The 22,972-nt window shown below is 41.0% G+C and overlaps 1 protein-coding gene across 5 annotated transcripts in view; it reads right to left on the bottom strand.

The window, feature by feature from the left end:
* SCML2 (Scm polycomb group protein like 2) overlaps window positions 1–22,972 on the bottom strand; it is a 77,772-nt gene that overhangs the window by 34,672 nt on the left and 20,128 nt on the right. For 4 of the 5 annotated variants that reach the window (XM_040532656.1, XM_040532646.1, XM_040532635.1 and 1 more), the window contains 4 exons: window positions 18,920–18,990; window positions 12,794–13,028; window positions 8,573–8,661; window positions 6,957–7,200 (listed from right to left, as the gene is read on the bottom strand). In XM_040532656.1, the coding sequence (XP_040388590.1) occupies window positions 6,957–7,200; window positions 8,573–8,661; window positions 12,794–13,028; window positions 18,920–18,990 (639 nt within the window). Of the gene's footprint in view, window positions 1–6,956; window positions 7,201–8,572; window positions 8,662–12,793; window positions 13,029–14,471; window positions 14,850–18,919; window positions 18,991–22,972 lie in introns of those variants that run through there. The other variant, XM_040532662.1, reaches the window with a different exon arrangement.

The following is a 22,972-nucleotide window of genomic DNA, read 5'->3' as shown; positions in this document are numbered from 1 at the left end:
AGTGCTCAAGGGGCATTTGGGCAATGCCCTCCGTGATGTGCCCTAACTTTTGGTCGGCCCTGACGTGCTCAGGCAGATGGATTAAAAGGTCTCTGAAAGCCCCTTCCTAACAAATTATTCTATTCTATTCTAAGAGCAAATAAAAAAAAATATTTTCCATTTAACAAACGAGAATACATGTGCTTGGAGCACTTAAGAGTTTAAAAGGAAATTACAATTACCTTAAATAAGCATGGTAAGATAGTAAAGAAATCAGGCTTACAAATAAGGCCACAGCTTTGGGAAAGGCAAAACCTTTATTCCTTCCTAAGCGATTTCTGCCCTGTAGTGGCACCAATCAGACCTTGCTGCAAGATGCCAAGAAACATTAATACCAAATAAAAAAGTCTTAACATGTGAGAGAATGTGGCAAATCAGATTTTAGCCTGAAGCACTGAGGAGTTTTCATGTACAATTCCGAAGACAGCATAAATCTGCTTACTGTGTGTGCCTAACTACTGTGACCTGTTCATGAAAAGAAGCTGGCTGCACTGAAAGCAAAATGAAATCTCTGGCAGGATGGAATTGCACAATTTCAGCATGTTTCTTTCTCTAACGAAACTTAAGATTTACTGTGCTTATCAGATATTTTTTTTGCTACTTTAAACAATGCAGACTTTTCATAGATCTTACTGTAGCTCTCTCTAAAGCAGTTTCAATGCTTCTTTTGTTTTGTCTGCAAACATTGTAGAGTAGTACTGAAGTTTACAATGATGTTGCACATTTGCGTACAACTCTGCTGAAAATACAGTAATTCGGACATCATTTCATTATCAACAACAGAGAAGTGCATTTTTGGTAGCTAGCTTAAAAATCTGTACAAAGTACTGAGATCATGTCTGAAAATTAAGTAAAACTAACTAAGAAATCATCAAACAGACAAGATATATTTTAATCTCTAGGGCCTGTCCTACTCTTATCACTGCAGACAGCTTTTAGAAGGAAACCACATCATCACAGGCTGATTAGCACAGTGAAAGAAGAGCACTCTGGCAATAAATGCACGGAACGGGGAGAAAAGCAATGAGGTGACACACGGTGTGGAGGGGGAAAGAGGAGGAAAGGAAGGGGTCTAATGATAAAAGCTACAGTGTTTCACTTTTTTTATTTAGATTAGTGCATCATCTTCTCTCGTTCACCAGGACTCTTTCCTGCAGAGTACAGAGATCAGTTCCTGCTTCACGACTTGTCGCATCACCTCGATCTGCCAGAGATCAAACTTCAAAAGACTGTGGTGGAGCAGAAATCAGGGATCTACAAGAACTGCTCCCTCTCCAGATGCAGTTCACATCTAACAGACAGATATACCTTTGCAATGAAATCAATCTTTGCAGGTGAAACTACTTATGTCCCACATGGCTTGTCCCCACTTGTTCTTTTCTTCACTCTTATGGAAGAGGTTTTGCTTATATTATAAATAACAAGATGGGTTACCTAAACAACTGCCATTTACATGGAATGGCTGAATAGTAAAACGAATTTTCACACAAACAGCAAACCAAAATTGCTCCAACAATCTCCAGTCATCTGCCTTCTATTTCAATCATAAGCCTCAGATACAAGCAGTTACAGTGCAATACAAAAATATTCTTAGGCATAGTAACAGCTCTCTGTTATCCAACTGAGTAAAATAAAAATCAAAATGTACAGCAGTTAAATAGAAAAGCATAATATGTCCGGCCCAGAAAAAGAGTTGATAGAAAAACATCCAAAAGATATCAAAGTTTAAAAAGCCTTTTTAAAACGTATCAAAGGCAGAAGTTATATGGACCCAAGAGATGATCAAATTTCAGAACAAGCAATCACAGACAGCAATATTAAAGCAACAAGATTAAATGCTCTCTTTGCATTCATATTCCCTCCAAGGAAGCTCACATTAGTTCCCGTATCAGAACCCCTCTTCACAGGGATTTCAAACAAGTTCACGACATGAAGTACCAGTAGCAGAGGTCAGAAATCAGAGACAAAACAAACAGTAGTGGGTTGGCAGGACAGAAAGCCCTTAGGATTATTAAGGAAGAAAGATGAAACGTCCAAGCTACTGATGGTGCTGTGCAAGTTTGTCCCTAAAATTGCTTCAAATCCAAAGACTTAAGGTACCTGAAATGTTAAAACGATGCTAACACTCCAGCCAGGAAGGCATGGACAGGACATCTGATGTGGGTACTGGGCAAGTTGCTAAAAACTATTGTTTTAGCCATAGAACAGAGGCAGTGAACACAAAGATAAACACAATGTGTTGGGGGAGAACCAAACACAGCTTTTGTAGAGAAAACGTCACGTCTCACAAACCCATCGTAACTTCTTTTTAAGGAGTCAGCACACAAGCAGACGATTGAAAGTCAGCAGATGCAGTCTGTGAACTTGCATTTGACAAGACTTCACATTGCAGACTTTAAAAAAAAAAGAACAACAACAAAAAAAGCTTTAAGAACCCTTAAGTAACAGTGGATATGAGAGAAGGTCCTTATGATCCTTCTAAAGAAATTGTTAGAAAATACCAAGCAGTGTCCAGGAATAAATGGACGTTTCCACAGTCAAGAGGACTCTAGAGAAATCCTGATGAGATCTCTGCTTGGACTTGTGCTATTTGATCCGTTTATGATCAAGAACAAAGCATGAGATGGCAACAAATGTTAAACAATTATTTGAGTCAGTAAAGAAAGATATTGCAAACTGAGCAGTTGCTCAGCAGGTGAGGAAATAAAAGATGAAATTCAGAGTCAAGCAATTCAAAATGATCCAGCTTCTGTGACCAATGAAGCATTACAAAAGGGTCATCTTGGAATTAAATATTTCCATGACAGTATTAATCCATTGCTCAGCAGCAGTCCAAGATCCCAAATACAAATTTATGAATAAGAGGAATAGAAAACAAAAGAGAAACCAGAACAATGCCACGAAGTCTTAGACACCTTGTATATTTCTGGTTCCAGAGGCTCAAAAATGACAGAGCTCAAATGGAAACTGTACAGAATAACAAAGGTGATGAGTGGAATAATTTAATTCTGTGATCAATTCAGATCACATAACAAGGTAAAACAGAACAGGATTTTATAAGTTTCTAATAAAGATAGTTGTGGGAAAATAGAAAAACCATGGTGGATATGAAGAAAGCTGTTAGGGAATGGCTATTTACTGACTCTTTCTGTACAAGAACTGGAAGCCTAGGAAGCTGTTTCAGTCCAAGAGAACTAGATGGCAAAAAATAAACTACCAGCAAGGAAAAAGGTATCTCCTCTTCCACAGAACTCCCTGCTACAGGATGCTTTAGGAGATAATAGTTCACGTCTCCAAAACATAATTGAACAGACACAACCAAACTCTTCCAGGAGGCACTCAGCATAAATTCTGTGGGGCTTGGGCAGTGCTGGGCTGTAGGCTGCCAGATACTAGGAACACATCTGCAAACCTCTCTCCTGTGCACATTTGCTTTTCTTCAGACATCTGCTTTCAGCCACTGTTGGAAAAAGCCTGCTAGAGCAGGTCCTTCACATTCATCCAGCACAGACATTATCATGCCAACTTTTTTCACCAGCCATAGTTCACGCTGATGTTCCTGTGTGACGAGTCATCTGTAAAAGCACTTAAGTGCCCACGAGACTCAGAGAAAACAAGCTACTGCATCCTTAAAATATTAACCCTGGGCCAGCAGGTCAACCCAACATCAAGCACTGCTTTCATACCACATATTATGTAAATTACTGCTATCCTAGATATTTCTAAGAAATCCAGCTACAAAATTAGCTAAGTACAGCTACTGCTAGTATAAACATTAAACAACTACATTTCATCCCACTAAGCACATGCCTTGCCACCCAGCCAGGTCCAACCAAGCTGAAAGGGACCAAAGACAAAGCATCAGCAAGAAGATTAAGAAAAGTTGTTTAGAAAGTTAGTTGTTTTGGAAACATTAGAAAGTTGTTTTGGACAACTGTTTGTACCTACCTTCGTCATTTTATCTTCTATTGATCATGTCTTAGCTCTTGAGCTTATCTTTCTAAAACCAGTGCGAGTTACAGAATGCAAGGCTGAAGAGACCACATATCCTGTTTTGAATAAATTCACCAATATCTAAGAAGGCTCTGTTCAAACTGTTCTTAAAAACAACCCATGACAGAGGTCCTACATTCTCTCCGGGCATCCTAAATGGCTAAGAGAGTAAACAGCTGCAATAAAATGTTCTGTAATTTTCAGATCATCTCCCTTACTGCAGTTTCTCTCTTGCTAAGTGCTAAATCAGACCCTAAAAATGTAAGTCTCATGGCAGGAAATTGTTGTCTTAGGTAGGGATGAAACCTAAAGCATCATTTATCATTTTCATACTTAGATTACAGCATATTGTTTTTGCTTGGTGACTAAAATTTGTTTTGTTTTCGGTCCTTCACTAGTGATTTACCACGTTTAAATGCTTTCAGGAAAAAAGTAGTTACAAAAAAACCTGGAATATTTCGCATAATACCAACTCTGAAATCTAAGCCACGCTCAGTCAATTTTTTTCACTCTCTACTGTGGCAATTCAAGACAGAAATACTGAACTAACCTGCAGGAAAAAAGTCTGGGCTAGAACGATACCATAATATTTCATGTGAATTCCTACAATATATTATCTGTCATACTTTCTTCCATAACAGGAGTAGTCAATGTTAATGTGACTTAATGAAGAATCCTGACAACATTATCAAATTTCTGAATTGAAATGACTTGATTACACTCTCCTTGAAGCTATTATTTACATTTTAATAAAGGACTATCATTACAGTACTTTAATGGCTCAAAAGCAATCAAATAACAGTGAAATACCTAATCTGAGAGCAAAAAATATTTCATCTAGCTACATAAACTTGACAAATGCACGTCTGAAAAACAAGCATACGAAGAAAAATTTGGAGAAGAAACTCTTCCTGCTCTGAATGGGGAAAAAAAGGACCACACAAAGTTTTAATAAACCTGCAGTTAACCTTGGACACACTTTTAGAATTGCAAACAACAAAATCCTTAGCCTTCACCTTCCTGCTCCCCACTTCTATCATGTCTCTAAAATTCTCCAGTTTTGACTAAACTTCTGCAAGAACCTTGCCTTGGGTTTTATCAATGCTTGAAGCGTCACTGTTTTTCATAAAAAGGGAATAGAATCCAGAAAGTTACATGGCTAGGTAATTTCAGCCTCCACCAAATTTGAACACGCTCAGGAAGTGTGTTTATTTTAATACCCAAACAACTGGAATATTTAATCAAATTTACTAACTAATTGTTATACAACTCTTTGATCCCTATCAAACACTAATCGGTCAAGAAGAATGTTGTACATGTTATCTCAAAACACTGCTGGGTTTCCAGCACTGAAACTGGAGTAGACTAAACAATTTCATAACACTTCTTTCCAAAAGATAGAACTGGAGTCAGCAAACTAAACAGTCATAAAAGTATCTTCTAAAAAATTTACATCACTTATTTACACAGTCCCTTTCCTATAAAGCCATTTTATTTCTCCATAGTTGACATAATTAACTTACCATAATAACACACCTCATTCAGGACTTCTCAAGAAAAAGTCAACCTTCTGAAGAAGCTGAGCCGTGCACTTTACAGATTGGGAACACAGACACATCAGGCCATAGTCAGTTTGGGACCCACTACATCATTTTGATCGAATGTAGGCTGTCCTCAACTCACTTTCCCCTGCCTTCTCACTGCAGATTTGTACCTGCACATCTTGGATCTGTCTGTACAGCTCCACACACCATTGCTCCCTCGCTGAAATCTGCTGCTATGGACTAAACTAGATTAGTTACTGTGACCCAGTAACTGCGGACAGTATTACAGAGAGGCAGGTGAGGACAAGGACACAGAGGAATCAAATTGCTGAGAAAGGGTCTCTGAACTGATCTCAGCTAGATCTTCCATATGGTTCTTGACCAGTTGGCAAGGGACTGAGAAAAATAACAGGGAGGGATAAAGCAGGGGGAATGACTGATTTCTTCCCTTCTTGGTTCTATTCCTTTGGTACCTCGTGTGGGAGCTCTGTGATACCAGTTTGCTTGTTCCTCACCTAGCACCAGCTATGAAAGTGCTCACCATTAGAACAGCTCACTCTGGTCAACAGTATTGAAGTGTTTAACTAAAATATGGCTCCCCTCTTAAAAAACCTCTCTTTCATTCAAATCGGAAGAGAGCGACGGTAGAGGAGCCCAAATAGTTTGGCAGAAAAACCTTGCATTACAGAAATGTGACAGAGTAGGAGAGGGATTACATTCAGGATATTTCTCTTTATTCAATTTCTGACTTTCTAGGGTAGGCGGCTGTAGATTATAAAACGAGGTGGCCATTACTTAAGAGAACTCCATAACCATTAAGTACAAATATCCATAAAGGTACAAGGATGATAAAGCATTCAGAATAGGCAGCTTCGAGACAGATTTTTGTGAGTGTGAAGCAAAAACCTCCAAAATATATAGTTTAAACCTTCAATCTTCGCAGAAGCAAAGTTGCCGTAATATTCTTTTCTTTAAAAGACTATTTTACTTTATTTTCTTAGCAGTCAGCTTAATGTAAAGTACTGTTGCAGAGAATATATTGGTATCGTCAAACAGGAGCATTTGTCTATAATACAAACAGCAAAACTAGTTTAGGTCCAAGATTTTTCACAAGCACACAAAAATTCAAGATTATCAAAAGCCCTTCAACAGTAGAATATTAAATAAAATGTTTCCAGAATTACTACAAACAGACAAACCTGTTTCCCAGAAACTATCCTATTAGCTTTAAAATACATCAAGAAAATTCAACAATATTTCATCCTCATCAACTGCTCGCAAATCAAGTATCCAGTCTTATCTGCATACAGCCAGCTGGTTTTTAAAATTCTGCTGTAATTGAGGGGAAAAACAATTAAGCAATATTATTAGTCATCTTACCATTGTTCCCTGGTGGTTGTAATGCATCTCCTGTCAAGCTACACCATCCAACTGGGAAAATATCTCGAGAATCACATCTGCACCAATAGTCAAATGCTCCTCTCCAGCCATCAAATGTAACAAAAACTTCATCTCCTTTCACATCTCCAATGGTTGCTGGGCAAATCAAGTATGGGTTCTTTCTATCTATAGCTTCAAGTTTCATTCCAACTTTAAAGCAGTTTGTCACAGGTTTCGGTGGTTCCTACAGAAACAAGATTGGTAGAATATTTGTGTTTGTATGACCCCTTAAAAATAAAAAACAGAAAACCTCTATTTTTCTTCAACATTCTTATTTCTTATACTCACTACTCTCAAGAAGTTATAATAGACATTCAAAGTAACTTACTGATGCTTCACATTTGCTTTTTCTCTTCTGTGTTATAAAAATCTAGATTCTATTCCCACAAACACAGTTGGGATAATTAGCAAAATTCCCCATGACAGCAAGGCTGTGCGGAAAGTATTTACATAAGCAATAGGTTGCACCCAATACATTATGCCTCGACAGCAAGACAGCAAAGACACTACCATGAAATCATTACATGCTAATAAGGAAGAGGAGGTTTTCAGGGAATGGGTATTTCTGGGGACTGATAACTGTCTGGTAAAAGCTTCACCTCTCAATTAGTCCATGAAAAATTCATTAGCACTGGACATTATTTATAGGTCTCTGTTAACTAAGCCTGCCTTAGACCAATTCCAAATGGACAAAAGAGAAACAGAATTAAAGTCAACGTGACCAGCAACAGCATACCCTCACTGCCGAGCTTGTGACCCAAGGGAACCCAAATTACCACCTCAGCCTTAGGAACCTCATTCTCCAAAAATGATCTCAGACATACTGATAGGCCAGCACAGGAAGTATGATTCATCACACCCCCAAAAATTACAATAAGTTAACGTGTAACCAATGTGGCTGCAGGCCTGAAACCAACTCCTTGATTTACTGACATACTTCTAAATGTCATTCTCAGTACCAGAAATGAAGACATTCAATGTGACAGCATCACAACAAAATCACTTTAATATTACTATTGTTTTCATAAATTATTTTTCATGTTCCACAGTAGTTTACTCAAGTCATGTTCAAGAACTAGCAGTTTTTTCTACCATCAACTACATTCTGATTACATATTAAATGATGAGTAACGTGCCCAGTGAAAACATTTAACAGAACCTTTCTAAGCATTACTTTTTTCTGATGGTTCTTGTTCTCCACTAAAAAAAATTTTTTACTCCTGGGCACAATCACTATGTGAACGTGATGCTGTTAAGAAATGTGAGACGATGCATCCTATCTTAAATCCATGACACAGAAAACGAGCTAAAACAATTTTTCTGAACAACACAACATACTTTAGAACTCTCAACTCAGGAAAAGAGATGCCATCCAACGGGCAGATCACTTCCTGTCTGGTTTCGTACCTTGCCAATCCACTTCAAAGTAGTTCTAAATAATATTCTGGCCTTCCTGTGCTGCATACAACAGGCATTATTTTGGCATCCCCACTAAATAAATGCAACCATGGACCAATTGATGGAAACTTGTTTACCAGCGGCCCTTTTCCTCTTACCTTCTTGAAGAATGCTGCGGGTGCCATTTCAGCTCCATTTAGAGTTCTTAAGAGAAACATCGGCCAAGAAGATGCATTCATCTGGAATCCTAAGTAACAAATAAATTACTCGTATATGATATCCCTACCTTCAGTTTGTAAAATACAATGGGAAGAAAAGGATATAAAATTGGCTTTATTAATGCCTAATTCCCTGTGTTTCGGACTCGGCCAAAATGAAAGTAATCAAGAAGGAACAGACAGGGCAGGTGTTGGTGTAGAAAGCTGCACAACACATTGCCATTTTCAGCACTTGTTAATTTGTGACTTTACAATTAAATGTGTAAGACCTACCAACATGCACGTTCTAGCACAGGAGATTACCAGGTCATCCCACATAGTCCCTGGCTCAGTGGAACCTCCTCGGTACAGAAATATACCTGGCTTACTTTTCAGGGCCACTTCTCACTCTCAACTTCCTCAGCTCCAGCTTCTTTCATTTACTGAAGAGAGACGCTCTAATTTTTGAAGCTGTTTTAATTCTTTCACCAGACCACAGACAAGAAAAAGACCGCTTAAGTTTCTCCTCTTCCACCCCCAAAATAAATAAATAGAAATTCTTCAACGAAGAACACATAACAGGGAAGAACAAACATATAATGACTCTAATAAAAGCATGTATCATATTGAAAAACAAACTGGAAGATATTTCTACTTCAATATCCTTCATTAAACAAGTGAATAAAAAGCACAAACAGTAATCAAATTTGTTCAGCTGAACTACCTTATTCAAGGAGAACAAAGGTTTAGCTGAAAACACTCTCGTTCCTGAGAACCTTCCCTCAGAATCTACTTTCCGGTTAAAGAAACAAAACGAAAAATATCCCCGTTGCTTTCTGTGTTTTCCAAATGAATGCTTCAAAGTAATGAGTAAGGTAACAAACGCAGTGGACAGTTTTTCTACATCTTTAGTATCCTGCATATCTGGCACATTTTTACAGGAAAATTGCAGTGATAAAAAATAGTGAGAATTGGACATTTCTCCACAAAGCAAACGTTACCAAAATCTGCCAGGAACTGATGAGCTTCCTCACAACCAAATCTTGAAGATTCTGTTGGAAAAAATGTCCCTAGAAAGGTGGAATGTATTTGAATTCTTCATCAGTTAAATCATTACATCACCTAAATTGGACTGCATGGATTATATGGTTTAACAGTTCTTGAACTTGCAGCTTTAAGCTATTTTCAGTTGAATAAACAGTTTACATGTTGGAACTACCTATGCAACACCTAAATTAATACAAAGCTCACACTTGAGAAATGGCTTCATAATTTGACGACTGCTGAGCTGATTATCGCTCCTGGTTTGATACCAGAGTCTTTATGCAATCTAAACACGTGTGATTACTGAAATGCAGTATTCCTAACCAGCTAGCACAGAAAAGATACATACACAAAGACAGAGGAACTACAACTAAACAACAGTTTCAATTAACTTCACTTGGCCTGTAAGTTGTCCTGGTAAAAAACATACAAAATGTTATCTTCATCGTAATTGGTTGAGAACATTAAGCTCTCAATACCATAAAAGCTCCCCTTTGAAAAACAGAAGCTGGAAGAAGAAGGCTTTCCCACCCTAATCATTTTCTCAAAAACCTTAGGTAACATGTATAATTAAACCTATGTAAAAATCAGGTAGGAGGGGCTATTTTAACTTGTGATTATGAGATAAACAGAACATTAGTATCCAGAAGGTTCCCTACTACTCAGGGAAAAAAAATAAAAAAAAAAATCGGTTGCTTAAATGTCTAACAGGAGGTAATTATACACCCAATTAGCTCCCAGCTTTGCCCAGGAACAGGATGCTGTAAAGCTGCCAAGAAGGCTTTTCCAAAAATTTATCTAGGTACGCCAGAATGCTTGATTGCTGGAATTCAGCCTATCTCTGAAAGAATCTAAGACAGGAGGGACAAAATAATGGCACTCGCATTCTTTTCTGAATAACCGTAATTGTTCTGAAGGCAGGTAAGCCTACATTTCTAGATGCAGGGAAACATCTGCTTATTTGGAGCTGCACTACAAGCAGCCTGACCGAACAGGAGTAAGAAAGAGTATCCAGAGAAAGGCATCAATCCTTTCTACTGATGATCACAGAAAGTTTCTCTTTGTAATGAATTGATTGTCCCTATTATACATAACCCAGAGTTGTTTTATTCATCAGGCTAGTTTAGAAACACGTTTAAAAAAAAGCACTGTGATCCTAGACTAAAGCCGTATTTTTAATGCCATACATACACGTAAGAACAGACATACTCTTCTCTATTACTACCCTCGTTCATACTGGTATGACTGTACTCGTTCTACAAGGTTGTACCAAGAACTTCAGAGAGGCTAAACTGAGTTACTTCTCAAAAAAAAAAAAAAAAGAATATTCCCCCCCAATCTCAAAAATTTCCAGTGTTTTCATTCAAAATCTCCACATCCATAGGAAAGAAGGAAAAAATAAACCCTTTGGGGTTCAGACTCTATCTATCTATCTCAACTAATACTTTTGCAGACTGGCTCCCAAGCTGCATTGCTTTCCTTGTGTTTCTAAAGCAGCACAACAGCACAAAAATCTACCCTGTTAATCTACATGAAGCATCTTAATGGTTACGTGAACTGCTGCTATATCTGTTTGCCTGTTTACGAGCAAATCAAGTTTCACACTGTAATGAAATTACACCTTTCGCTTCACCTTTCTAGCAGAAGATCCAAAAGCTGTTAACAAATACGGTTGACTGGTTTCTTCAGAGGCCACTAAGAGAAAGCATACCAACCTTCTTCACTGCACCTCTGCCTTGTCACATGTCACAGTTAGAAGACACCAAAGCCAGAATCATAAGACAGGAAGACAACAGTAACCAATTCTTGGCTACAGTTCATTTTTTACATTAAGAACAATATTTCTTGCATCTTATAAACATTACAAGAGATAACAGAATAAAAGAAGTGTTGCTGTTGTGTTTTGGTTTGGTTTTGTGGGGACGGAATTTAAAGAAATGTTGGCTATTATTTTTCCATCTTTTCAAAAGCTGAACTATTTTCAGACCAACATGAAAAATCAGTTTCTTTAAAGACTTCCACACCTAGAATTTTTAGATATAACAAATAGGGTACAAAAATGTAGATCTAGATATACAGACTAATCACAGCAGAGAAAAGCGATACCACAATTACATGACCCACAGTAGTTAATCAGTTAACTCTGAGTATTCGTTTTATAGCAAGGAATTCCTTTGTACAGTTCCACGTTTAATAAACTTTCACAGTAAGTTTTGACTAAGCCAAGCACCATTTCTCAGTCTGGGAAGACACATAACGCTGTGGTTGGTCCATGTTGCTCATGGAAGGCAAAAGAAATTCTGCGGACTACTTCTAAGCCCAGGATTGCTGCATCCTGTGCATTGAATGTTTGTCATGCTCACAAACTACTCATGACAAACTGATCCAACCCGTGTGTGTCAATTTGAGCAGCTGAGAATTGCATGCAATAAGCTCGTAGCTTGCTAGAGCTCTGGAGTGCCTTTTTCCTGCCTCTGAGCAGAATGCTGCAATACTGCAGCATTAACCAACCCAGTGCCACCTTTCCCAGATCACAAACAATTTGCTCAGAGTGCTTGAGAAAACATTCCGGTTGTCCTGAACTGTATGCACCTTCTGCAGCCCAACTGAGCACTTCACACTGTGGTTAAACGCGAGCGCCTTCTAGTGGGCCACTCTGGTTTCCTGAAGAGGAAGACGGGAGTCAGCCTTCTCCAGGACTCTCTCAGTTCTTATATGAAGGTCTACTAAAAGGAGCACGGACAACACCTAGAAAGAAAACGCCACATCCATACATACTCACAAGGTAGGGTGTGTGCCAGGAAACATTTTTAGAATGGCCACATGACTGTATATCTCATTATTACAAATGCTGTCAGACACTGCTATTTAACACTAAGGGCCTCCGCTAAAAACAAAAAGCAAACAACAAAAAAAGAAACTCAGCAATTATTCTGCTCATTCTTATGTCAAAAGAATCCAAAAAGAAGAAAAACCTACATTTCACTTACCCTGAATTAGTTTGCTCACCTCTCCTTTCCAGTTAAATAATGGTTTGATGAAATGTTAGTACCACTGAATTTGCCCAGAAAAAAAGGTAAAATCAACTACATAAAAGCATTACTCCACACATGTGGGTTCAGAAGCTTTGTTTCTTACCAAGCGGAGGCTGGAGCATGCCCCCTTTCTTTTCGCAGGTCCCAATGGGCTGTATGTCCGAGGAATCCACAAGCCTCCAGAAATCATTTTTGTTGTCACTTCCATCAAGCCGCAACCTTAGCCTGGCACCAGTGATTCCAATTACCGTGGCTATACAAACCGAGGTAACGTTGCGAGGATCGTGGGCTTCCAGTTTCATACCGACTTTGAAATCATTCGTAGGTGGACTTCTGGACTACAGTAAGAGATAAAAGACTTTTTTTTATTTTCTTTAGCATTGCTAGATTTACTAGGTAAGTTCAATACACAGCTTTCATTCATACAAACATATCAGATAACTGATAAATATCAAGAAGCTTTTCAACTTTCAGCATTTAGCAGCAAATCAGAGAAGAAGCGTGGATAACCTCCCAACAGCACCACCTCAGATACTTGATGTTTCTGCTTCATAAACATGTCTGACTTTTAAAAAGATCAGCACAGCCAGGAAGGGTAACAAGGGAATCCTGTTAAAAATAGGTATACAAAGATGGAGGATTAATACTTGAAGTGAATGGAAAACAAGGACCTCAAGAAACATGACAATCAACTCTTTTAAAAAAGCAGAACAAAAACCTACAAACAAGAATAACTATTTCTTTTGAATTGAAAACTAGTAATTCTCATTTTAGTAGTGTTTTGGAAATTCAAACAAAATTTGGACCCTACAGCACTAGACACTACAAAAACTTAAGTCAAGAAAGAGTTTCTGCATCAAAAAGAGCTTATAATGCAAAGAAAGAAGACAGAAAAAGGAATTAATGTTAACTGCAGTTTACAGAAAAAGGAAACAGACAGTCCTAGGCACATAAAACTTCTGTGCTGAGATACGAACTGCAGCTTGTGCTTATTCACAGAGAACTGAATACATTCATACAAACACACAATGAAATGCCAATTTAATTAGCAGACATGAGATTTTTGGGAAAAGATAATGGCACGGGGAAAAGAAATGTGATGAATGCAACTTGGTCTTTGAGCTGATCTTTATGTCACAGCTAAAGGTTAAAAAGAGAAGGAGAGTATTTTTTACTGAGCTGTTACCAGGAAAAGAGAAAAGCTCACGTAACAATACAGTACTGCCAGAGACTGACTGGATCACAGTCTGATTACTTGCCTACTGGAGTAATGTAGGCAGTAAGATCATCTAATGATGATCAAAAACTTGTATCAACGCTAACTGGGATTGAATGATTCACCTAGTCTTGGAGAAAGATTACTCCAAATCTCACTGTTCTCTTTAGATATCTCTTCCCTTCCAGCCCGAACTTATTCATGGTAACTTTAGCCAATATCATGTTTTACCTTAAATTCTCTCTGCATCTTTGAACCTAATAACAAAATCTACGGTGTATTTCCAGAGGGCAACCTGATCATTTCGCAGTAATCTTTCATCAAGTTAAGCAAGCCAAGCACTGAGGTTTACTGTAGGAGAGGATGACTACTCCCCTGTCATCCTGGAAGACCTTTTCTGCACCTCCTCCAGGACAAAGCTGCCCCTGGACACAGACACCAAGAACCACAGGCAGCCTTCCACATGCCATTTTAACCCAGTAACTATCCAATACAGACTAACACAACCTGAATCCTAACATGGGAGGCAGGTAGCAGGACCACAAACATGGGCATTCACGCTTACCAGATTTCTATGCTCCTTCCCCTGCCCATCTGGTCAGGTCAGGTCTGGTTGGGATCCACAGTAAGCATGCAGGGTGCACCTGTATGCCTGGGCTGAAGAAACTTGCTACCTGAACAAGCGTTAGCGATATTTTGTCTCCACCACATTCAATTTTTTAAAACATATCTTGCTCTACCTTTGCCATGCTTTGCAGGCGCAGTGTTCCAAACAGACCCTGATCAACAGGAGGAGCCCTGGAGGAGCCTGAGCCCCCCAAAAAAAAAACAACACCAAAAGACAAGCAATATTCAGTGAGAGTTGAGGGTAGCATCTGCCAATGCTGCATTTAGCCAGCAGGCTGTTTGAAAGGGGAGCCTGAGCATATTAAATTTAAAGGGCAATTCAATTTCAGGATATTGCTTGTCAAGCTGTTATTTTCTACAACCATGAAAGGCAACTGAGATTGAAAATTTAGGGACTTCGTTTATTTGTTTGTAGGAAAGGTGAGCTTGTTTAAATGGTAACAATGCAAGACACTGCACTAAAAAGGTGACTCCTTCATACCAGTTCCTTGCAGCAAAATAATAAAACCAGCTAGATTAAGAGCCTTGATTTAACCTCTGTTCAAACCACCAGGAGCTGAGCTTTTATATTTTAAATTGTCAACTGCTTGAAAAAGAAGTTACAGGGTGAGAGAAAAGGATGTGGAATGCTTCAAAATTGTAGGTAGTAATTAAAAACAACCGAGAGCAACAGATAAAATACATTCGGAATTAAGATAAAGGCTCTAATCAATTCCCATTAGCTGTCTATGTCTGTATCTTAATTTATGGTAGATACTTTAATCTACTGCTCCCCAGGTCATTTTTAATTACTACAAAATTTAAACTTTGTAAAATTCCCACAAGTCACAATTTTTGGATATAATTGTCAAATTAAACTTCCCTCTGCTTGCTTTTTGGCTGGCCAAAACAGCGTCTTTCTTTCATTACGCAGAGTGAAAATGACATGTACAATTCATGGGTAACCCAATACAAGTCAAATTAGTCCTACACAAAGCTCAAGCGCTTTAGTTTCTAAAATATGCAAACATTAATTAGTGAGAGGAGCTAGCACTGCAATAATTAACATTGCATATCACTTTCTACTTAAAGGTCAACCTCTAGAAGAAACAGAAAGTCTGCATATGTAAATTGTTTTGAAATTTGTTAAGCACAGACATTAAAGCTCTTCTTTCCAACCCACACACTGCTTAAGCAATCCAAGTCACTCAGATTTGTGTGTCTCACTTAGTGCACATTACTTAAACACCTTTATTTAAGATGTTATTCTGCTGTTCAGTTCAGACCTCTTGAGCATTAGCAGCAAAGAGAAAGATGCAACAAAAACAAAGAAAGGCTCCTGAACAGTTTTCTGCCATAGCTACACATCTCAAGGGCATATGCTCTGGTCATGACGGTCCATGGTCTGTGAATATGGCACTCACTCAGAACAACCCAGGGACACACTGCTGTTCTCTGCCTCTACCGAGGCAGGGCTTGGGGTCTCTGCCTTTAGCTGGTATCCACTATGAAGAACACATACTGTAGAATAAATTTCTGAAGATAATAAATTTTAGGTGCTCCAGCCAATAAGAGCTATGGACACTGCTATTCTTAGCCCTCTCTCACTGAAAGCAGTATGAGAGGGGTATTTATCCTCATCTCCTGAAGAGAAAGCTGGGATTCAAGATCTAGTATGAGGAAACGCTATCACCTGCTCTCCCCTCTCCCTATTCTCTGTTCCTCCAAGCAACTTGACATACACTGTGTGATCTTCCTCTCCTCCTCTGATTATTCGTTCACGTTGCTTTTTGTTTGGTCCCCACTGGAGGCCAGTTATCACATACTGCCAGCGAACCCTAGAAGATACCTTTCTGAACAGATCCAATCCAGCAAACTACACATGCCCAGCTTGTCACACCTATTACAGTTCTACCAACCTGAACTTCCCGATCCCCTCAGCATCTATCTGCCCAATACAGCGAAGGCATACACACTGAAACTCTTCCTACATAATTCTCTGCAGCTAGCTCAGACACTCCTCAACTTGGGAACATAGTGGACCACAGCTCCCCCTACAGAGAGAAAAATCCCAGCTGAGGTTGACAGTCTCCAGAAGGCTAAACAGCTGAAGGTCATGAGCTGTCGTGGGTTTACATGGCAAGGTTCTGATAGCGGGGGCTGCAGGGGTGGCTTCTGTGAGAAGAGCCCACCAGTTGCCCCATGTCAGATACGGGCCAGCTCCAGCTGGCTCCAAAGGAACCCAATGCTGCTCAGAGCTGAACCAATAAATGATGTTGTTTGCACCTCTGGGAGAGTAGATTTAAGGAAGGGGAAAATAAACTCCTGCGCAACAGCAGCTGGGAGAGTGAGGAGTGAGAAGCAGCCCTGCAGCCCCCCAGGTCAGTGCAGCAGGAGGGCAGGAGGTGCTCCAGGCACGCAGCAGAAGTTCTCCTGCGGCCTGTGGAGAGGCCCCTGGTGGAGCAGGCTGTCCCCTTGCAGCCCATGGGTCCCACACGGAGCAGATCTCCACGCTGCAGCCCGTGGAGGAGCCCCCGGTGGAGCAGGTGGATGTGGCCTGGAGGAGGCTGCGGCCCATGGAGAGCCCCCGCAGGAGCAGGCCCCGGGCCGGAGCTGCAGCCCGTGGAGAGGAGCCCACGCAGGAGCAGGGGCTCTGGAGGGAGCTGCCGCCCGTGGGGGACCCGTGCTGGAGCAGTTTGCTCCTGGGGGATGGATGGACCCCGTGGTACGGAGCCATGTGGGAGCAGGTCTTGAAGAGCTGCTGCCTGTGGGCAGCCCCCCAGGCTCAGTTCGGGCAGGACGGCGTCCAGTGGGAGGGACCCCATGGGGAGCAGGGGCAGAGAGGGACCGAGAAGGAGCGGCAGTGATGAAGCGTCAGGGACTGACCACAGCCCCCATTCCCCGTTCCCCTGCGCCGCTCAGGGGGAGGAGATAGGAGAGGGTGGATGGGGGAAAGGTGTTTTTAGTTTGTTTCTCACTTCTCTAGCTTGTTAGTAATAGGCAATAAATTTCCCTAATCTCCCTATACCAAGTCTGTTTTGCCTGTCACAATAATTTGAGTGATCTCCCTGTCCGTATCTCAACCCTTGAGCCCTTTCCATCATATTTTCTCCCCCTTTCCCTTTGAGGAGGGGGAGTGAGAGAGTGGTTGTGGTGGAGCTCAGCTGCCCAGCTGGGTAAAACCACCACATTAGCTCACACAAGACGGTAGATTTAAACTGCATCTGCAAATAGATACAAAACCAAAGGACAAGGGGGAAATCAAACTCGCAAAGCACAATGTGAACAGCACCCTAAACACCCTTTGTACACTCTCCTTACAACCTCTTGCTGAGTGACATACAATACTGAATTCTGATAACCTGAGACTGTAGTTAACGCTTGCATACACTTCAGTAAACTTGATCTTTTAAATTCCTATCTTTGATATGTTTAACCTTAGCCACTCTCCATATTTTGCCTAGCAGAAGTACCACTTCAGCAACCATAACTCTACACTGAGTTCAGGGGCAAATAGTTTTCTTCATTATAAGTCTAGTATTACCTTTGCATTCCATCATAGAATCACAGAATGGTTTGGGCTTGAAGGGTCCTTAAATATTGCCCAGTTCCAACCCCCCTGCCCTGGACAGGGACGCCTCCCACCAGACCAGGTTGCCCAAAGCCCCATCCAGCCTGGCCTTGAACACCTCCAGGGATGGGGCATCCACAGCTTCTCTGGACAACCTGTGCCAGGGCCTCACCACCCACTGAGTAAAGAATTTCTTCCTTAAATCTATCCACTTTCAGTTTAGAACCATTGCCCCTTCTCCTGTCATTATAGGCCCTGGTAAAAAGTCTTTCCCCATGATTTTTTTTAATTGTATTTTTTAAAGTCCATTATCTATTACACCCTGCTCTGAAAGAGCCAAATGTAACATATTTGAGAGATCCAGAAAAGAACTGGTGAATAAGTTCTCCTGCACATGCAAACATGTATTTTGTACATCTTGTAGCTTTTCAGAACTGAAAGGACTCTTACAGAAATGGGGCTGGAGAAAGACTCCTGTGATTATCAGCCAAATGTTAATTCTCACAGTAAACCTCTAAGATTACTGGAAAAAATAGAAGATATTTTTGAACTCTGATAAGACTATCTGTTTTCATTAACTAGTCTTCTTTTGAAGAAAAAGAGTCCAAAGCTACAACTTTAATGAAACCCTCAAAGTTTGGCTTAAAGCAGAAACCAAGAATGGAAAATCTCAGCCTCTGGCTTCTGCCAAAACTGTAAGCTACTGATAAACAGAGATCAAAAGAAGTCAAACAGAAAGTTTGCAAGCAGTCCTAACATAAAAGTTGCTTCATCATCACCCTGTAACATGGAGGCACACACACACACACACACTTGCAAAATAGTATTTGGCATACCTGTCTGAAGCAATGTAGAGGGGCAGCTATTGATTCAGTCTCTTTCAGATAGTCATCCCAATTAAACTGTTCTGGAAGACATAAGATAAAAAAGACCATAAAGACAGTTTTTAAAGGGAACACAAATTAAGAGAGAGGTTGGGGAAAGAGAGGGCAAAAAAAACACCCATCCAACTATCTCGTAGAATATATTTTTTTCCAAGAACAGGATTACAATAAAATGCAAACTCCACCTTTGCAAAATACACAGCTTGAAATAGCTTTCTGTAAATCCATCAGCGGAAATCACACAATTGGCAGATACCAATATAAACTTCCCACAAGTTCTTTTTGTGGTCCACGCATAAAGACACAAGTAGGGATATCTAGACTTAATTCTCTGCACAAAGATCTCCCAAGCATCCCTGTGCAAATCACATCAGTGGTTCCACATCTCGGTTCCCCTAACAAGCGCATGGGAACAGCAGCACTGGTATGATAACTCCAGAGGAGTGCTGAAATAATACATGGAAAAAAAACACAGACATTTTGTGTCTGATGAAGCGTATGTTGAGAACCACTATCCCCGGTCCAACAGATCAAAAGGATTAGCTCAGCCTTCCAACTGCATCTTTGTGTCTTTTCATCTGAACTCACATAAAGGTCTATCTTTGTAAGGTAAATACTATTGTAATGTTCAGCAACAGAATCACCATATTTTTTCCAGTGTTAATATTGGCATTGCTTATGTACACAGCTGAGTGTATCCTGCATTTGATTTAATCAGTGTTACCATTTTTTGAACAAATGGAACAGCATGAAGCACTAACATCAGAGATATAAGCAAGCATTAAATCAATATAAAGCACAAGAGAAAAACTACCATGCCACAGCTAACATTTTTGTCCTTAAATCACCTAGGTGAGCTTTTTTGTTTATTTTTCTTGTTCAGGCAGCTGGCATCTTTCTGATCTTCTTGAAGAGCACATCATCACTTAACCCCAAAACAGTGCAATGATGCCACCCAGTGGCTCAAGCAGCAGTCACTTCACAAAGCATAATCCGTAGCGGCAATGGAGAAATGCATCATGTTGATCAGTAAAAACACTACTGGGCACAGCTAAACACATTCCTGCAATTTTCAGAAACAAAGAAACAATCAGAAAATGTCAGTGTTTTCAGTCACTTGCACACTGCTTCTCTGAAGGATGTTTGCCGGTTTGAACCTAGTGTTTGCCTGCGATAGTACAGCACTTAGTGAGGCACTTATATAGGGCCTCAAGCAGAAGAGAAACACCCCCCCGGGCTGCTAAGATCCTCATTTTTTGTCACAACAGACTCAAAAGGGTATGAATGATTTGTCTGTGACACCGCAGAGGGCATGCAGTTGCTAACTGTATAACAAGTCAATAACATTTCGAGAGCTGTTAATTTGGCAGACTGGAATGTATACAGGCTGGTAACAACGACGTTTTGAGAGGACACCTTTCAAGAGGAGAAACCCCATTCACCCCCTCTGAAAACATTACATCCATATGCCTGAATTTCCCAAATTATCTCAGTTGTTATATCAGGACTTGAAATCCTAGGTATTAGAACCATTTTCATCAACCACTCCACTTGTGAAGATATGCTGTAGTAAAAGGTCTCAGGGATGGCACTAATTATCATTTAATTACTGCAATCACAGAAAAGGGAGATGGAAGTATGTTGGTAACATATAAGATGCATGTCTAGGAAGACAACCACATGGGAAAAAATCTCTACCAAAAAGGCTTCCCTGTATCCAACGTGCACAGGTAAAGAAACAGTTATTTTCTACATCTTTCTAACTCTAAAGCCCCTGAAAACATACAACTTCTGACAAATGAAGAAAATTTAAGAAAATGAGTTCCCGATAAATGATTTAACATGCATTCTATTCTCCTTCCCACTCAAACCTGCAGGCTGAATTAAACAGCATAAGAAAAACCTATTATGCAACAAGCACAACTCTACCAACCCATCAGCAAAGAGAAAATTAGAAAAAGGAATTTTTATGCTGAAGAACAAATAAACATATAGTGGGAACAGGGAAAACAAAACAAACAAAAAAAAAATCATAGAAGGTAATTAGGACACTTGGTAAAAAAAAAAAAAGTTTGTAGCCAGCACAGGAATGCAATACTACAACAGTGGCCCAAGACAATCAGCGTGGCCCAAGAGCCTGATTAATGAAAAAATGAAGGAAATAGGCTTATGCCATTGTTGCTTGCAATAGCACAGGCTTACAGTCAATGCCCCATGGGTCAACAGCGCTTGCTACTCTTTCCAATCCTGCATCAACATCCTGCCTCTTTTTGACCACCTCTGCCCATCACAGAATAACTTCAGCTAGAAGGGACCCCAGGAGGCCACTAGTTCGGCTGCTCAAAGCAGGTCCTATCACAGCAAGGCTGCTGAGTTTTGAGGATCTCTGTGGGTAACCTATAAACCCCAATTCCTGGGTGTCATCACCCTCTGTGTGAATGTTTTTTTCCTCACATGAAACAGGAACATCTCACATCCCAACAAGCAAGGACAAGACATCCTTCCACTGCACCTTGGAGGTGCATCCATCTTGGTCTTCTCCACAGCCACCTATCAGGCAATTCAAGACAGCACGATGATCTCCCATCAGCTGCTGCTTCTTTCAGCTAAGGAAATCATTCTTCTGGTTTTGTTACCAGTTTTCTGCTTACCTCTTGTGCCCCAGCACCTTCTTGCTTTTGGTGGCCTGCCAGCTGACTTGCTCTGGTTCTTTGCCTCAGCCTTTAGCGGCAAAACCAGTTGTTCTCTAGATACCCAGTACCCTGAGCTGGTGGAAGGGGATGGGGAGCAGGATGCGGCCCTCACAATCCATGAGGAAATGGTTGGTGACCTTCTATAGCACTTGGATGTACACAAGTCGATGGGGCCGGATGGGATCCACCCGAGGGTACTGAGAGAGCTGTCGGAGGAGCTGGCCAAGCCCCTTTCCATCATTTATCGGCAGTCCTGGCTATCAGGGGAGGTCCCAGTCAACTGGCGGCTAGCAAACGTGATGCCCATCTACAAGAAGGTCTGGAATGTAGACCTGGGAAAGCATAGGCCTGTTAGTTTGACCTCAGTGCCAGGGAAGCTCATGGAGCAGATTATCTTGAGTGTCATCACGTGGCACTTGCAGGGCAACCAGGTGATCAGGCCCAGTCAGCATGGGTTTATGAAAGGCAGGTCCTGTTTGACGAACCTGATCTCCTTCTATGACAAAGTGACACGCTTGGTGGATGAGGGAAAGGCTGTGGATGTGGTCTACCTTGACTTCAGTAAGGCTTTTGACACCATTTCCCACAGCACTCTCCTCAAGAAACTGGCTGCTCGTGGCTTGGACTGGCGTACGCTTCGTTGGGTTAGAAACTGGCTGGATGGCCGGGCCCAAAGAGTTGTGGTGAATGGAGCCAAATCCAGTTGGAGGCCGGTCACTAGTGGAGTTCCCCAGGGCTCAGTACTGGGGCCGGTCCTCTTTAATATCTTTATCGATGATCTGGATGAGGGGATCGAGTGCGCCCTCAGTAAGTTTGCAGATGACACCAAGTTAGGTGCGTGTGTCGATCTGCTCGAGGGTAGGAAGGCTCTGCAGGAGGATCTGGATAGGCTGGACCGATGGGCTGAGGTCAACTGTATGAAGTTCAACAAGGCCAAGTGCCGGGTCCTGCACCTGGGGCGCAACAACCCCAAGCAGCGCTACAGGCTGGGAGATGAGTGGTTGGAAAGCTGCCTGGCAGAGAAGGACCTGGGAGTACTGGTTGATAGTCAGCTGAATGAGCCAGCAGTGTGCTCAGGTGGCCAAGAAGGCCAACAGCATCCTGGCTTGTATAAGAAGCAGTGTGGCCAGCAGGGCTAGGGAGGTGATTGTCCCCCTGTACTCAGCTCTGGTGAGGCCGCACCTCGAGTACTGTGTTCAGTTTTGGGCCCCTCGCTACAAGAAGCACAGCGAGGTGCTTGAGTGAGTCCAGAGAAGGGCGACGAAGCTGGTGAGGGGTCTGGAGAACAAGGCTTACGAGGAGCGGCTGAGGG

The sequence above is a fragment of the Cygnus olor genome, chromosome 1 (genome assembly GCF_009769625.2).
Source record: "Cygnus olor isolate bCygOlo1 chromosome 1, bCygOlo1.pri.v2, whole genome shotgun sequence".
In the NCBI taxonomy this organism is placed as follows: domain Eukaryota; kingdom Metazoa; phylum Chordata; class Aves; order Anseriformes; family Anatidae; genus Cygnus; species Cygnus olor.
This window is presented reverse-complemented; position numbering and strand designations above follow the sequence as displayed.